General features: G+C 40.9%; 2 protein-coding genes across 2 annotated transcripts in view; one reads left to right on the top strand and one right to left on the bottom strand.

Annotated features, from left to right (window-relative positions):
• Nucleotides 1–728: 728 nt before the first annotated feature.
• LOC137177396 (MSL complex subunit 3-like) lies at nt 729–11,163 on the bottom strand. Its single transcript, XM_067583695.1, has 14 exons — nt 10,902–11,163; nt 9,181–9,263; nt 8,878–8,973; nt 8,507–8,601; nt 8,324–8,421; nt 7,941–8,069; nt 7,514–7,668; nt 7,121–7,279; nt 6,773–7,008; nt 6,509–6,598; nt 6,009–6,118; nt 5,671–5,770; nt 5,482–5,566; nt 729–2,729 (listed from the first exon to the last, which is right to left on the bottom strand). Exons 1-14 carry the CDS (start codon nt 10,998–11,000, stop codon nt 2,630–2,632), a joined length of 1,635 nt encoding a protein of 544 aa, XP_067439796.1. The 5' UTR covers nt 11,001–11,163; the 3' UTR covers nt 729–2,629.
• Nucleotides 11,164–13,952: 2,789 nt separating this feature from the next.
• The window catches only part of LOC137177436 (rho GTPase-activating protein 6-like), an 81,196-nt gene continuing 77,586 nt past the window's right edge, over nt 13,953–17,562 (top strand). Inside the window, exon 1 of the mRNA XM_067583768.1 lies at nt 13,953–14,694. Coding sequence (XP_067439869.1) covers nt 14,200–14,694 — 495 coding nt within the window. The 5' untranslated portion in view covers nt 13,953–14,199. The remainder of the gene's footprint in view (nt 14,695–17,562) is intronic.

Below are 17,562 nucleotides of genomic sequence, written 5' to 3'. Positions count from 1 at the left end.
AACTTCACTTAATAGTTACTGACAGTTAGTTAATCAAAAATGGCAATATTTCACATTCACCTTTGATCATGTTGCAAATAAAAAGTCCTGTTACTTTGCCTACAGAATCTCTCAAAGTCTTTCAACATAATGGCGTTCAAGACAACCAGTTTCAAAGGTGCCTAATTCGGAACGACATACTGTATCAACCTTTCATCTCTGCCAAGAACATGTCCACTTCTGCTTAGAACAACAAGAACTAGAAGACTCCCATCCATCTTCAGCAGACATGGGTACACTGATTACATCAACATTTTTACTTGTTCACTAAAGCTTGCCTGGGGAGCAGCGACAGAGTATCATACCACATCAGTGACAGATCAGTCCTGTCACTTTGGCATATTTTTTTTATCACCTTTGATTAAATAGTGTCAAGAGTAGTGTAATGTGGATTGCTCTTAAGTAGCTCAAAGACAAAGAGAGGAGCTCTGCTGACAAGGACAGCGGATTCTACATGTTATCAGTTATGGTCAAGTGACATGGAAGGTCAAGGTAGGTGATAAATTCTGTCTACATTTAACTTTTAAGAGAGTGGTGCTTTGTGAAGTTTTCCGTGACTGAAATCCATTTATATACGGGCGTCAAACTTAATGGCACAACACATTGGAAAAACTGGCATGTATAAGATTGGAGATGGCAGTATAGGCATACACAATCATGGTGCTATGTAGTAGATGTAAATGAACTGATAAGTTTAAGAAAACATTTTTATTCAAATTCAAGAAAAAAAAAATGGGTCAAAGAAAACAGACAAAATTGGAAATAAAAAAAATAAAACACACTTGCACCATACCTCTGCATGTAACACTGGAAACTGTAGTACGATTGGTAATTTATATGATACTGTATCTACAGATATATTTGTTCAACAAACAGCTGAGATAAACTAATTGTGAATTATAAACAAGTCTTGATTGGTCCTTGTCAAGTAATCTACCAATTCAACATTTTATCATCTGTGTAACAAAAGCATGAGAATTACAATTAGATAGGTATTAACAGTGTGATCCAGTGGTGTGCAAAGAAAATAAATAACATACTGTTCAACAGGTGTTTTGTATTTACATTTTCACAATGTCATGACGAGTAACCAGAGCTTTTGTTGCATCCAAACAGTATTTGCAAGTAATTCCTCAAAATTGTTTTATGGATTATTTCTAATATGTTTAACAAATGACATCAGTCATTATGGTGTACTGAACTGAGCTGGTCTAAGAAAATCTTTAAGTCCTATTTCTTGTATAAGTTGTATTTGTAAATACTAACAGCCTCACGTGTTCAACTGTAAATTAAGATTATCTGTTAATACAACATAGGTTTAGAACAAGAAAATGACAGCAACACATGGAAAACTCTCAGATATGTTGCACACAGAACTTGTCATTTGTCTTTTTAATCCAATGTGCCTTCTCCTTTCTGTTAGATCGAACTATAGTGGGAGGAGAAGGCAGAACAAAGTAAAATAAAAAGTTGCTAGACGTTTAGACAGACATGCACAGGACAACATCAAAAGCAAGACAAAAGAAGAAACAAGAGCATCTCTCATGGACAATCAATGGCCATTACACAGCCAAAGAGTGTAAAACTAGAGAAAAATGTGGAGGAAAAACAACATTTCTGATTGAAAGTTCTTAAAGAGTCAGTGAATTACAATTGCACAGCGAAGCCGGCGAAGCATCTCCAGAATAGGAAGAGCAGGTCCTACTGTAGCTTTAGAGGAATCATATCTGGAAGCATCACTGACGGCGCTGCATAGGGAGCGCTTACATGAAGTCACTACAAAAGAGGGGGCTGGGGCCCAACTTAGGCCTCGCTTCCAAACAGGCGAACCAGCATACAATTAGCTACAATATCTTAAAAAAAGGTGATTGGATGGGCAGAACAAGAACATGGGGCTCACTATGATCAGTGTTCCCTTCCCTGTCTAGGAACAGGCCACAGTACCTTTAAACAGTGGCCATGAAGAGACGCCTCGCCAAACAGCAGTGATTGTGTGTGGTTCCACATCCGAGTGATTCAAAGCCGTTTCATTTTGTCCAGCCTCTAATATTGGAGAGGGAAGAAAATTTGGTTGCATGGAGGTTTGACAATGTACCTTCAGCTGCTCTGGTGTGGACGTCAAAGCCTTAGCCTGGTCTTAAAAAGTGTGGACCAGGTAACGAAAGAGCAGATGACAATGAGGAAAGGCTGGAGAAGTAAGCCATCAGTAGAAACTGTCTCCCAAGTATTTCATCTTATCTGGGGCCTGCATACAGGTAGTGCATGCCAACAAATAGCACTGATAGCGCTGGACATGCCTTGGAGCAGTACAATGCACAGCAGGATTTCTGTTGAAGCAAAGCAGCGTGGGGCAGCTTGACATGCAGGACAATGCCACAAACAGAGCGTAGTTTGGGTTAGTGGCATGGTAGAAGCAACTAGTTTCACAAGACAACAATGGGAAAACTAATGTTAAGGCCTGAGGAAAAGAAAGGGTGGTCCAGGAAAGCATAACGCACAGAGAGCTGCTTTTTATTCCTCTGTGTGCAAGCCCAGACAGGTCATGGTACAGACAAGCAAGGAAAGGAAACAAAAATGGCCGACATCTCCCTCAGTAAATTGGCCTCGGTTGTTTCATGCTGTAGTGGGCCTCTGATGCGGACACATATGCGGACTCAGGGAAAAAATCCTCATGGAACTCTGCCAGAAACCTAAGAGAGAAGGCGGGAAAGGGAAGTACAAGAGAAGGAAATCTCGTGAGATATTTTGAGATATTTGAATATTCAGCATAAGCTGTTTGTCAGATGACGAACAGCGTGGACACTGTGGGCTTACATGAAGCAAAAAGCAATGATAGGAAAGCATCTGAAATGTCACATCCAAGCTCATTTCAACTTCTGGTTTTCCTAGATATCCCTGGCTCATTCCGCATAAATCCTAGACCCCTTGCCCTCTACTCCAGGGTATATACAGTATGTCAGAGACAAAGCCCCCTCATCTATTCCTATACAACCACCAGAGAACCAATTGCTATGACAGAAAGACAGAGAACATGAGAATGACTGACCAACAGTCAGAGAGTGAAAAATCCCCCCCCCCCCCACCCTCCTCCCATCTAATCAGTAGCGGGGAAAACTAATCCGGAATCTTCTTAGTATCCGCTACTCGGCCAAATCCTCTAAATCTTGCCATCTCATCTTAGCTCCACCGGCCTTCCTAATCTCAATGCAAACAAATTATCCTCATCAGAGGAGAACTTAAGAACGCTTTGACAACGAATAACAGACAAGACAACCTAATGGGACAATGACGGGACTGTACTACACAGCGAACAAATGAAAGCTAAGCAAGACTTGGATCTTGGTTTACAGAAGTTAATTTAAGCATAATTCTTCACTAAAACATAAAAAAATATTAAGATAGAATCTTAAAAAAAAAAAAAGGCACTGAACAGGTTTCAATAGAAAATAATTTTTAGGCTCTTTGGTGCCAGGAATTCAGGCTTGTGCTAATCTTTATTGCTGTTAGATAAGTAATAACGCAAGGCAAGCCGCTTTAGGCATACACATTGTAACTCAGCATAACGTGTGCATACACATGTGCACACACACCCACACTTAATCATAATCATTCTTGCGGAGAAAGGGAGAGTGAGAGATCAACTGTGGCCAAATCCCAGAATGCACTGCACTTCAGTCCCTGCGACATCAATCAGTTTTTGCCCGCTCGGCACAGTCTGCCACGAGGCTGATTTCAGAGTAAAAAGCATGAAGGCTTTCCCAAAAGATGCAAGCATTTTAATTTGTGTCCAGTGTCCCGCAGAGCTTTTATGTCTCCAACATGCTGAACATATTAATTAGTTACTGAGTACAAACTGAGGTGTTTTCTGTACTGAACACCATCAATCCTGTCTTAACAACTTATAGTTCATCACAGGGCTACAGAGGAAATTGAAACCGCAGAAGTAATTTACATTTAAGCAGTTCATTCTTTGTATCTAAGTTATTGTAGGTGACATTTTGCAGAATAATGCTCTATGAAAAGAGATGCTCCAGTGATTTGCAGTCCAGTGATGTTGGAGTGAATTAAAAAGACTTTCTAACCGCAGTTCCCCTACTACTGATGACACTGCATGAGATGCATTGCTGAGAGGAACCGCTCAAGCTGCTGAAAAGAATTAAGTATTGGTATTTCATTTTACACGCTCACATGTTGACAATGCCATTTTTGAGCCCTTCTGTCCCACCGTGAGAAAAAAAAAAAAAAAATCTGGTGAAGGCAACGCATACTTAGTTGAAAACTGTAATCCTTTCAGGCTGCACACCACTCTCTTCCCACCCCATCCAACAAGCTGTCATGAATGCCAGCTCAAGCTATTTTCAGAAGACCACCTCATGATTTTTTTGGCACCAAGCATTTATTTATTTATATGTAGAATTTTTGTTGAGTAGTGGACAAGGGGTATTTTTGGCTCTTGTGCACACAGGTTTGTGCCTGTGCCCACTCCACCGTGAGTTTGAGTGTTGCTCCACAGTGCTACTTGGTGGTAGAAGGCGGTACTGCGTGTGTTTGATTAGAGAATGAGAGGACCTAAATCCCCCAGGTTTGGGACTGGCTGAACTGAAGATCGCTAGGGAGGATTTAAAGATTAGACTCCCGCGCTTGTGTAACGCCCACTCATCTCCCTCCCTCTAACACATGCTCTTTCTCACTCCATCTCTGCCCCCCCACCCCCCACCCCACCCCCATCCGCTCATGTTCTCATTTCCTTAGTCTTCCTTGCCTTTTTGTTTTAGGTGCTTCTGGGCTATTCTGGTGCATTGATCATTTCCTGACAATCACTATTTTTGTCTTTTAATGAATTCTATTGTTATCTTCCATCTATTAATCTCTTGTTTTTACTCTTAATTCACAATAGCAGACTTCAGTACTGTGCATAAGGCAAAAAATGTATTTGTCAAGGGTGTTCAAGAGTGTATCAATGGCTTCCAGGTTCTGCCCCTCTCTCCTTGCGAAATGAAAACTTTGTACAGCTCAATACTGGCAGTTACTGTAGAGCTTAAATGCTTTGCTAGGTCAGACCTTGGTTAATGAACCGTGTAGGGTATTAGGAAGGCACATTTTAAGTCAAAGTGCTTCAAATTTAATGTCCTGTTAATTCAATGCAACACCGCATCTATTAATGATTTATCCTCTGAAGAAATTATACGTGATTTCACACAGTTTCTGTCCATCTGATGGCAAGATCTCTTTTTCAAGGAGGGGTTGAGATTCTAATATTACACTTGATTGTTTTAGTGGAGAAACTGTAAGCCTTCAGGCATGAGTGACTCAAAGATTGGAACTCTCCCATCTTCAGAGTGTGCAGACATTTGAAGCCTATACTTTGTCTCCTTCCTCTGAGACTGACCGCATACATGTAAAGGTAATAATACATTTGATTTAACAACAATGATCAGTTACCTGAGAAAGAGTTCCAAATGTTTGACCAGGGCTCGAAGATTCCTCTCAGGGATCTGCATCTTCCCCAGAATCTCTGGAAGCTTCACTGGAAGAAAGGTGAGCAGGGGTATGTGAAGAAGAAACTGACAGGGATGTGAAATCAAAGCAAAAGGATGACAAGTGAACAAGTAAAAGTAAAGCAAAACCAACCAAAAAGCCGTAAGAGGTGCTGTGATCCGTACAGGTAGGAAGGTGGAGGAGGCTGGTCGTTGAGGGGGTAGTTATCAGGAGTTAGCTTCCAGCTCAGGACCTGGTTGACAGAGTAAAAAGAAAAGCATTTAACAGAAAATTCAAGTCAGGATTCACACTGCCTTGTGAGTGGATATCCCAGAGCTTACAGTCTGTCAGACTCAGCTCAGTTGCTTAAATTCTCTCTCTCTGCAATAACGGTCTGTTTTTGGCCTTTTATGTAACTGTTCTGGTGCCCTTTAGCAAGACATTGTTTCCCTTCCGGCTCATAATACATTCATCACACACATTTTCATCACCTCATTCAGCTCATTGTTTCTCCGGCTTTCTAAGCCATAGAAAGGCCCACTTCGCTCTTTGCTTGGGGTCAAGGGCAACGGGGAAGATGATCCACTATGCACTGGGGTTTCTGGGTAAAAAGAGAGAAACGAGATAAAGTCACTTACAGAAGCAATACAAGCAACACAAAGTTTTGGGAGAACAGTCCTTAAGCACATAGAGAGGAGATGAGCGTGGGAGAAAAGAAGTAGGATATCACCATCTACTGGGCAAAACTGGTTATTACAAACACAAAAGTTGTCACATTACTGAATATAAAGATGCTGAATGTTTTCATGAACTGCATTATTTTGATATAAAGGCCCTGCACTCTGCCACTCCACTTCAGTCCATGCAAACATGGTCATTAGTTTTTGATACTAAGAGTTCTGAACAGAAAAAAGCCCCAATAGTTAAAAATGTTTGATACTGGCCCCCCAAACAGTGTAAGTAAGTTTATTTTAATGGAGTTTTTGCTTACTTCTGTCAAGGTTAAGGAAGAACTTGGGCTGGGCTGAGCTGTCAACCAAACGGCGTTTGAGCTGCGGAGACGCTGTGGCACTGCCTCCACCTGGATTATTCCATACATTGTATTTATAACTCACAAGTCCAATCAATGGTACAAGATTCTTCACAGAACAAGACAGATCACTCATAACATACAAGAATAGATAAAATCTCTTTATATACAATGCATGTATTAGCTCAATTTCAAAAACATAATAATTTAGTAAAAACTGATTACCTCCGCTGCTTCCTTCAGCTGGACGGTCACCCCCAGACGTGTTCCTGGTGGAGCGTCTGAGTGACTGGGACTGGTATGAGATACAGTCCATGTCAGGGTGGCGCCGGCGCTTTGGGGTGGGGGCAGGGGCAGTGGGCGTGGTGGCAGAGATGTCGCTCAGAGCTGGTTGGCTGTCTGTGGATTGAGGGGTGGGTGGGTTGTGCCCCAACGGGCTTGGGCTGCGCTCTCGCTGGGCACTTCAAAGACAAACAACAAACAAAAGAAGGGTTACAACTTCATGCATTACACCACAGACAACAGAGTTTTCTTACACAACACATCTGACTTGATTAATTGTTGCACACGTACTTGCTGGAGCAGGGGGAGCTTTCATTGATGGCAAGGAAAAGCCTGGAGGAACTGACTTTTTTGAATTGCGCTTGTTCACAGGGGTAGAGGAGGATCATGGGTAAGGTGAAATCGAACGTGATCCTCAGGCCATCGACCATTTCCTTACACAACTCCTCACTTGTAAAAAGGGAAAATTAAATTAACATTTGTAATTGTAGCATTGTAATATCAGTTAAAGCTGAGCATTTAACAGATGCAGAAATCTATCATTTTAAAGAAAAAGGGGTGTTCACAACATTTTATACGTTATGACAGTGGTATTGAATAAGATTTAATTTTTTTTTGGTAAAACATGTATTCCATCTTTGACAGATGTTGGACTGTACTATTTTTTCCACTGTTCAGACTCACTTCTTTTCTGGAGGGACAGGCTGTGGGCTGCTGTTCTGGGTCGTATTCTGACGCCGGTACCTCTCGTTGGCCATGAAGGCTTTGTTGATGGCAAAGTGCTTCACGTAGGACTCCAGGATGTGCACGACATTTGTCTGACAGGGAACCATCACCAGCTAGGAGAGAAAAACATGCAAGATTATCAAAGCCAATTCGAATTTAACTTTCATCTCTTACCATACATACAAGTATCAAGCTAATGAAATCTGTCTTTTCAAAATTTGCCCTTAAACTTGACTTAAAGCCAAAATATGATCCACATGCACAATCAAAAGAATCAACAAGAAACGCATGCTACTGATGCACTTCAGACAAAACATTTTCCTTACAACGAATTTATCAAACTCCTGCAAAATGTGTAGCATCGCTTAATATCTACTTGCGGTACCTTCTTCCTCTTGTTGATGTAAAAGCAGTCATCCTCCAGTTTCTTCTTCAGAACATCGGGGATGCTGATGTCAACATGGACAATCTTCTCCTCACATTCCCTTTTAACATTAATGTCTGGCTCAACCCTCTGAAAGAAACAAGATATGAACCTTCAAGCACAAGATCTATAGAAACTAATAGGATGTCATGTCTATGGACGGATGTCACATTTATAAAAGTCATGTTTTATTTCCAATTCTGGGTCTATCAGCAAATTTGCACAAACTGATATGAGTGATGTTTATCCAGCAAGACCACAGTTTACTTCATTACTTCTTTATTTTCATATTTAACTAACAATCTGCCCTTGTCTGAGAAGGAGACTAAAGTGATCCACTTCACCATCTTGTTGATATCCTCAGAGAAGGTGCTGTCCCCGCTATTCGAAGATTCAGGGTCAGAGTCGTCCCCGTCACTGCTCTCCGAAGACGAAATCAAACCTGGAGACAGAGCATACGGAGGGGCTTAATTTGACTGCTGAGGGAGACTGTGAGCAAAAGACAAAAACAAAGAGAAATTTCTCACATGCGTCATCACTGTCGTCCTCCTTGGGGAGAGTCTTCAGAGAGGACTTAGTACCAGACTGACGACGACGCCTCTTTGCCCATGCCTTTCTCTTCCTAACAAACAAAACACACACCGTCAGCTCCAGTCTTATAGAAAAAACGAATAGAAAGGTCAAATCTAAACCTTGTGGATTATGATTATGACCTTGCAGTCAGGAAAAAAGTGATACTAGTCACTGAAACATCAAAGTGATTGCGGCTCTTTCATACGTGTGTACAATATAATAATGTTAATATGATGATATCTCATGCAAGAAATATACTGACTGTATATTTTAATTATATATATATACTTTAATGACTGAATGAATGCACACAGTATGAACTTACATGCGACCTAGAGCTTTGCGAGCCAGTTTACGTTGCAATTTACGGTTATCCTCAGTGTCCCTTAGGACATGATCCTCTGCAGCCCAACGATCCCAGCTACACATAAACACACACACACACGCACACACACACACAAACACAAACACGTTAAAAAAAAAAAAAAAAAATCACAAAGACCTTCATGGTGTGACAGCAGGGCTTTATAGCTACATCATTACACAAGTTGATGACCATGAGATGCTGCAACAATTAACACTACTATGAGTATGAGTAGTGACAGTAACTTCAAGTTTATCTACTTACCTTCTGTTCCAACCATTAAAGTGAATCAGGTACTTTGGGATTCTCCTTCCATGTTCATCTGTACCTATCAAGACATCAAGGACCTGTAATGTGAAAACACAACAGTAAGTACAGTCCTGTTAAACTGTCCTGCGGTTTGACAGACAGTGCCTTTACTCACAGTTCAGCTGGTGTCATTAATCAATGTTTTGCTTGGTAAAGAGAGGTGGAATGTACATTTACTCCAGTGCTGTACTTCAGCATAACTTTGATGCATTTACACAGCGAGTATTTCCATTTTTTACACTGTAAATATTCAGTCACTTACATTTTATAAAACGAGGAATTTTAAACTTCTTACTCCACGACTGTTGGACAGGTTTAAAGCTTTACTGCAGGAACTCTGTACATCATCTTCTATCTGACAATGTCAGTGGGGTTGCTAGGAGGTTTTTTATACCTCAAATTGCTGATGTTTCTCAGTCCAGTTCTATAATTGGGGTTGTATTTTTATTTTCTAAACCTAACCCTTTTGTTATAGTTTTGTTCATGATTTTCTTATTTTATATTGACCGCCAAGAGGTCTGTCTAACTGAAACTTTGTGTTGCTGCCTGTCTTGGCCAGAATATTCTTGCAAAAGGGATTTATAAATCTAAGTGGAGGTTTTCCTGGTAAAAATAAAGGTTAAATAAAAATTAAAGTGACTTTTCAGCTGTAATTACTGGTTACTGCGCCAATTAAGACTTAACATCATGCAACTTTGGCCTGGTTCTAGAGCAAATTTTGAAGTGGAAACAAAAAAGCAATTCAGTAATTATCAATGAATCAGTGATGGTCTAAAGCTAATTAAGCATTATGATAACCTCATGAAATATGATGCACTGATAATGCTAACTTACTGTTTAAATGACACAACACTGTGTAATGGACCAACTACCACACTAAATGACGCTTATTTGGTTATGTATCAATAATGAAACTGAGGACTTTGTATTGCAACTTCTTGTAAGTCTGCAAATATTCAATCTGGGCAGCTAACAGTTAATGCTAACTGCTAGCTAACCTTGTGTAGCAGCAGCAAAGATAGAATGCGTTGATGTAAACATGCCCTCAGTGGCATTTGGTTTAGAAAATAATACTCAAAACTCTGCTGGAGAGTTCGTGTCTGGCTTGAAACTTTGTATTTTCTAGGCTACACGAAAGGGCATTGACGTTAACACAGCTAGACAGCAGTAAGATAACGTACATTATAATGCGTTGCTGTTAGCCACTGTTAGCAGGGCAGTTGTGTTGGTGCGTTTGTTTATTACGTATGACATTAAACTGCGCCCTGCTTCTACTATTACGGTGCTATAAAAGCATATCCTTGACCAGTAATATTATCTTTATTATTTATACTGGTTGTTATTAATGGTAGTTTTGGCTAGAATGCATCATTAAGCTATCTCCTTTGAAATAAACTTTCAAATTATCATAGTTAATTGTCTTTACTATTTAACTCATGCGCTGCGAGGAGAAACATTTGTAATCAAACGTACCCGGAACCCATGCAAGATATCGTAACGTTATATAAGAAAACAGCTAACGTTACTTTCCAGAGGCCTAAGTGGCCTTCACAGTCGCTTCATAACGTTACTCCTTAACGTTTCAGAAACAACCCTGCTTTTCCAGTATATATTATTCGTTTTTTAAATGGTCGAAACACCAAAGGAGCTAAATTAGCTTAGGCGCACAACGTTACCTTAGCGTCGTACAACACTTTCGCCTTGGTGGGGTCGGGTTCAAAGCACAGGACTCTTTCTCCTTTGTGAAATTGATATTTAATTCCCCGCGAATTCATTTGTTCATGGCGACGTGTGGGAGAGGAGGCATCGATCTGACCCTCACAAACTCCTTAACCCTTTCCTTGCCAAACACTTTCCTGTGAGGGGGTCTTCCACAAAAAACACACCATGGGAAGGGAGGGCGCTGTTGTGGGATAACTGCAACCTTCTCTTGCTGCCTTCAATGACTACTCGTAATTCCCCGCATCAGGGACGGAAACCAAGCTGGGTTGTGCACATTCATTACAAAACCATAGCACGTACGGTATGGCACGATAGAAAGCCCGATGCGCCTATTTTACTCCTTCCTCAATGACTGTATACTATTTTGTGGCTTTGTTGAATCACCTTTGTATGTGCAATTTCTATTTACAACATCCCCCCATAACTTGAAGGCGGCACGAACAAACGCAATTTAATAAACAAAAATGATCTCCCACGGACACCGTACTCGTAGTGCAATGTCAATAATTAGCCAGGAGATGTCAGTATACGAGCACAAATGACTACATGAAATTAATTAGCCTCATTTGTAAAGTTCAAAGACTTTAATAGCTTTGTTCCATTTTTAGCTTTAATACCTTTATGCAGGCTACATACTGGTATGTAGTATTGCTTTGCTACAATAATGCAATAAAGCAACGTATGCTTGACATTAACTGTACAGTGTTTGTGAGTGACATCATGAATATTAGGTTTCCAAAGCGATGTTCACTCCTGGTCCTTAAAGGGGCTCCGTGTATTTCCCAATAAAAAAATATAACATAGATTTTACTGTAAATCTTGCCAAAAAGGAAAGCCATCTGTGTCCCTATACAAATGAACCAACCTGGATATCATACACCCTATACCTTAGAGGAGCAAAACATGTTTTGCTGTTCGGTTAACACAGTTTTGCCTCTTTTCCTTGAGGCAAATTACAGTAAAAGAAAATTTGCCAATAATCTAATCTTCCACAATTGAAACAATATGGTGGCTCTTAAATATATACAGCATGGGGATGTTTACATGTGCGGTCAGGGACACGTGAAATCTTCGGTCTGATAGATACATTGCTCTAGGGTACAACCTGTGTGTGTGTGTGTACATACTCCGTGTGTCTTTAATTTTAGACTGCCCTCTAAGTTTTCAGACATATTGAATTATTCCTCCAATCTCTCCAATCAATTATTCATTAGTAATCTGGAGAAATATTGTTCCTTCTTCTTCCCACCATAAATAATTGTCTTTAACTGATAGAAATAGGCCATGTATCACTAGTCTATTGTTTCACATTTCATATGTGGGTCTACAAGTAATTTGATTTCTGTTGTTTCTGACCTTGTGACCTTTTCATTCATATCTGTCTAACAGGCTTAGACAATGAAATGTACACTGATTCCCGACAGGAAACTATGTCTATACAATTGTAGCTGAATTTAGAGTCTTTTTGCTTAAAATGGTTTCAGGCAGTGCAGCTCTACTATTGTATACCAAATATGGACAGTGTGTATATAACACTGAATGTGACTGGCTGAAGTGTAGCCCCGTTGATTTATTCTCCTTCCCTTCGACCCTGACCGCATCTGATATATTTTGACAGTCATGTCAAATGATCACTGTTTCACATTAAATATTTTCCATGGTTACACATTAGTAACTTGAGTACTGCAATGCCCATGTTGTCTTTAACAGGACAGTATAATGAAGAGCATGAAGCAGCAACATGAAAAGTCAAGGATTGCTGCAAGCATCTTTGATATGGGAACATCTGTATAATATATTCTCAATTATGCACTATTCTTCCACTTTACTGTTGTTTTTTTTCCCCACAAATGGAAGTAGTATGTGGGCACAGTTCAGGGCAATAATGCCTCAAATGCTGACTTATGTCCACATACCTTTTTATAAACTAATACAAAACGCCATGTTTTCTTTCTATAATTCCTGCTTCTGTGTTTTCTCTCAGTACGCGTCTCATTCTTTTCCCCCGCAGACTGTTTTTAGAAGGGTCAAATCTATCTCTGCTGTTATCAGTGTCATGTCATGCTGTGTTGTGTGTATATGTGTGAGTGTGTCATGCGGCGCAGCTTCATAAGCTCCTTTATCAGACGTCCGGCACCCTCCTCTCTGGACTCCTGCTGTCTCTTTTCATTTTTCCCATACTTTCACACACTGGGCCACACATGCTCACGCTCTCTTGCCGCGTCTTTCTACTCTACTCACAATACTGACAAAACAAACGCACACACTTACACTCACACGCTCATAGCCATCTTAACACCCTGAAACGACTGAGCTCCTTCATGAGCATCTGTGTAAACATTGTCTTGAGTATAGCCTCATGCACAGGTGTATAAAGAAAGCCACTGGTGATTAATCCTACGGCTCACTTATTGTTTAGCTAATAATAGCACACAGCAGGCTTCAGTGATAGGCCTATTATTCCCAGACAGCGAGGTGGATTAATGGTAGACAAGGATTAATACTGCTATTTTCATCTGTGGCTAAATCATGTCTGTCTGTATGCGTGACCTTCTGCCTGTGGGATAATTGTGTCTGTCTACTTGCCTAATTACCCTTATGAAAAAGTGCTGTTAATTATAGAAACACATCTTACCCACTCTTATAATTTGCAGAGGCTGCAGAAATCAAAGTTAGTGTCAAAGTGGTGTACTTTGTTTCAGGCAAATGGGGACAAAATGCTACTTTTCCAAATGGATTTTTGATGGATGAGACCAGTGATCACCCACTGATCATCTGGAGGTAATTTTCATGTTATTAATAAAGAACAGGAGGTTCAATGGGAATCTTAAGTTGACTTTTCTAATGCAAACTAACTTTGAGATTTGGAAAGCAAAACCAAAGTGCTTAATCGTATAATGTTGTGACACTAAATTGGTTATTAAGCAAAATATACAGCATTCAAACATTCATTTCAAGTTTTGTGAACCTCCTCCCTCGATCATGCACACACACTCTCACACACTGTCTTCTCACTCCACTCTAGTTTGGGAATGATCGACGTGCAGAGGAACACAGGAGAGGAAAAGAAGACTTGCGCCTCCTCCACTTTGCGCAGCGTCTGCAGCCAAATGCAACACATTCCAGCTCTGCACCAGCTCGTACTTGGACCGTCCTTTTAATGGGGCAACATTAAACGTATATTAACGTTCTATGGGGCGCTTTAGAGAGACGCATTGAGCAGCGCTGATGTGAGATCCAAAATACGGAGACATGTCTACCGCTCATGGACTTCTCAACAGCGTCTTCTCCTGCTCCTCTCCTGCTTCCAAAGCCATAACCAAACGGCGGCTACGCCAAACCCGGAGCTTGGACCCTGCTATTATAAGAAATTGTGGCACCGGGACCGAGGGAGCAAGTGGCGCACCGTCTTCTGGAGCGGCGGCTGCGGACGCAGGTGCGTCTCCGGAGCGCTTGGCTGTGAAACCGGCTTCACGCACAAAGACTCTAACACTAAAGGAGCCCATAACGCCGTCCCTCTCATCTCCTTCCATTCCTTTGGATGTCTCCCCATCATCCAACTTTCACTTTGACTATGATACAGTGAAGCGTGCCAAAAGGAATACCTCCGGGGATTTACCGTTTCTAGTGAGGAGCCCCGGCGTTGCGCCGTCCGGGAGCACCGGCACACTCTTCTCCCCGCGGAGGTGGCTCCAGAGGAAAGTGCAGCCGACCAGCTCTCATGCTTACGTTGTGTGGAAATCAGAGGTAAACCTTTTAAACTTTGAGTTCAATGCAATGCAACAAGTTTTTACTCTGCGGTTGCAGGTAATTGTGGCACACATTTGAAGAATCCAGTTTGTTTTCAGTGCAGTGGTGAACCTGGCCTACTGTGTATGAACACCATAAGGAAATAATCACATGAGAGGATAAAATCATTTCCATTTTTTTTTTCCTGAGTGAATTCCTTACTGCTGTGCATGCATACTGAAACAGAATTTAGGTGACCTCCACCTCCATCCATTATTTGATTTAAACTATGTGTAGATGGCAGCTCCTGGAACAATTAGAGAAAGCAATCAGCAGACTTTAACATGCTGTTTATATCTGCTAGAGATTTCTCTTTGTTCATTTCACTGTGTGTTGAGTTTGACACTGTGACTTGAGTGTGGAGATGGTTGAAGATTTATGAGTTTCGAAGAGGGAGTGTTGACCCCACACTGACATCTGCACCTGGAAGCCGTCCAGTATCTAACCAGCGCACCACGGCCTTGTTGCTGACAACTGGAGCAGTTGTCTTGGTCTTGCCCAAGGGCACATGGGTAATTAACTGGGGGGAAGGGGAAGGGGAGGGGGCGAGGGCTGCACTGCTTCACTTCTCCCACCTGGATTTTTCCTGGCTGGTCATTGCTGTGTTTTCTGTCCTTGTGAGAGTCACACTTTGCACAAATGTTTTCCAGGGAAAGCTAAAGAGACCTTTATGGAGCCTCTAAGGATTAAATAATTCCAACAAAAGGTGCAATGAAGTGCACAGATAGTTTTTCCCTCTAAATCCCCCCCCTTTTTTTTTCACTCCCTTTGCTGCCGTCATTGGGCTGCTTGGCCTTTTGTCTTCATATAGGCTTCAAATTGAGTGAGAATAAGTATGAAATCCTTACCAAAACATACTTGGGAGACTTATTTTTAGCGGGGGGGCTTTATAGGCTGCATAGTTGGCATGAGTCCATATGCACTGGTGGAAAGGTATGATAATTTTCCCACTTCTTTTGTGGACTTACTCTCTCTTTCTCTGCCTCAGCTGGTGTGTATATTGCTTTTTTTAGCGGCCGTTTGCTGCTTTTACAGTATATGTGGGTGTACGTGCAGCAGCGCGTGTGTGTGTGCTGATGTGAGGGTCTTAAGGACACATGGCCCGGGAATCGGTTCTCACGACTGAGAGCGGTCACAGGGTCAGAACCATGCAGCCCTCAAACAGCTCTCCCATCATTTCCTCCTTACAAAGAACAAGTCCAGCTTCACTCTCTCTTCTCTGTTTCACTTTTTTCGCAGTGTGTCTCTGTCTCTCTCTCACACACACAAACACACACAAGCACGCGTCCACACTCTCTTTTCCTCCCTCTCTTCCTCTTCGAGATGTCGAGAAGCTCTCACTCAGCAGAGTTTCCCACAACTGTAGCTCTATTTTCCATGCCGCCCCCCCCCCCCCCCCCTCGCCACGGCCCACTGAGGATAACATGAGGCCATCAGTTTGGAGTCATTAGTATAATCTGGACCATGAAGTTATTGCACCTCAGAGTGTTTGTAAAAATACTGAGCCAAAAAGTGTTGCTGGGATGTTTCATACACTGTTGTGTGTGAGGTAAAAGCTGGAATGAAGTGTAAACAAAGACTTTATGTTGGGAACGTAGCAGATTTTACATCATTCAGTTAAAATACTTTTTTTTCCCCCACGCAAACTAAACATGCAGTTTTAATGCAAATGTATATAAAGGAAAAATTGAAGTCTTTCTTCAAGGATGGAGCCTGCATGTTTAATAGTTTTTAATCCCTGACGTTTGAGACAAAGAACATCCTCCCTCGCAGTTACAGACAGGAGGTGTCAGATATGGTCAACATTGTTTTTAGTAGCTCTGATAGTGAAGCTTTTTCAGATAAAATAAAAAAATGTGAAGTGTCTGTCTCGCAGAGAGACTTTTGCCAAATCAGAAGGATAGCAAAGGAAAGCATGTCTGACAGTTACAACACTATTTGATTAGTGAGACCAGATAGTCTCTTGCCACATCGCTAGTTTCTTTTTAAGTTTATGCATCACAGACTCAGAGTCTGTTTTACAATGTTTAAATTTCATTTGACACTTGATAGTGTGCATGTGATGACATTACTTTTTTTATTTATCTGTAAGCTCGTATTTTGGACTCCGGGGCCCTGAACACATGCCCAGTTTGCCATTGTGGTATGTCTTTTTCAAATTGTCCAATTGTTTGTGTAATGTTCTTGCTCACTCACTGGCTATCAAAATGGTCACAGCTCGTAACTTCATTCCCACACATGACTTAATGATCAGTGACTCAAGGAAGTTTAAAGTTTCTGCAAGCTTCATTTTAAAATACATGTGAATGGCTGCTAATAGCTGAAGGTTATATGTCATTTTATATATTGAGAAAACTCAGAAAAATCAACACTGAAAGCTCTTATAGATGAAATAACCAGATAAGATTGTATTTTTTTGGTTAATCCCCTAAATTATATCCGACAAATAAAGGTACTTAACCATTATATTGATGAAAAACTCCTGTAAATCCAGTATTGCCACGAAGCAGTGCTGCTCATTGATTTACAGCATCACGTGCAATGACCTAATACAACCACAGACATTAAAGGGATCGCTTCTGTAGAGGGATAAAAACTCTACTGCAGGGTATACAATTAATCTTAAAACATGTGGTTTGGACCAAAACCTCTCAAACTACTTTTTTTTTTCTTTCATATTATGTAATAGCAAAAAAAAAAAAAAAAAAATAGAATAGTAGCTATAGATAAATTAATAGTCAGACTGGTTTTAAATGTAGATCCAATGTGTCACTACAGGATCTATTCAATGCCAAAACATTTTCTTGGATTGAGATCCCACTTTAA

The sequence above is a fragment of the Thunnus thynnus genome, chromosome 24 (assembly GCF_963924715.1).
Source record: "Thunnus thynnus chromosome 24, fThuThy2.1, whole genome shotgun sequence".
NCBI lineage: Eukaryota > Metazoa > Chordata > Actinopteri > Scombriformes > Scombridae > Thunnus > Thunnus thynnus.
Note: the sequence above shows the minus strand (reverse complement) of the source record. Positions and strands in the feature narration are given on the sequence as shown.

What these genes read in the sequence shown, in the direction of transcription:
- LOC137177396 (XM_067583695.1), bottom strand. Translation starts at nt 11,000, where the DNA reads ATGAATTCGCGGGGAATTAAATATCAATTTCACAAAGGAGAAAGAGTC. An exon ending in CCTGTCCCTCCAGAAAAGAA is followed by an intron (nt 7,280 to 7,513) that starts GTGAGTCTGAAC and finishes CCTTTTTACAAG; the next exon opens with TGAGGAGTTGTGTAAGGAAA. An exon ending in GCACCTCTTACGGCTTTTTG is followed by an intron (nt 5,567 to 5,670) that starts GTTGGTTTTGCT and finishes CCTTTCTTCCAG; the next exon opens with TGAAGCTTCCAGAGATTCTG.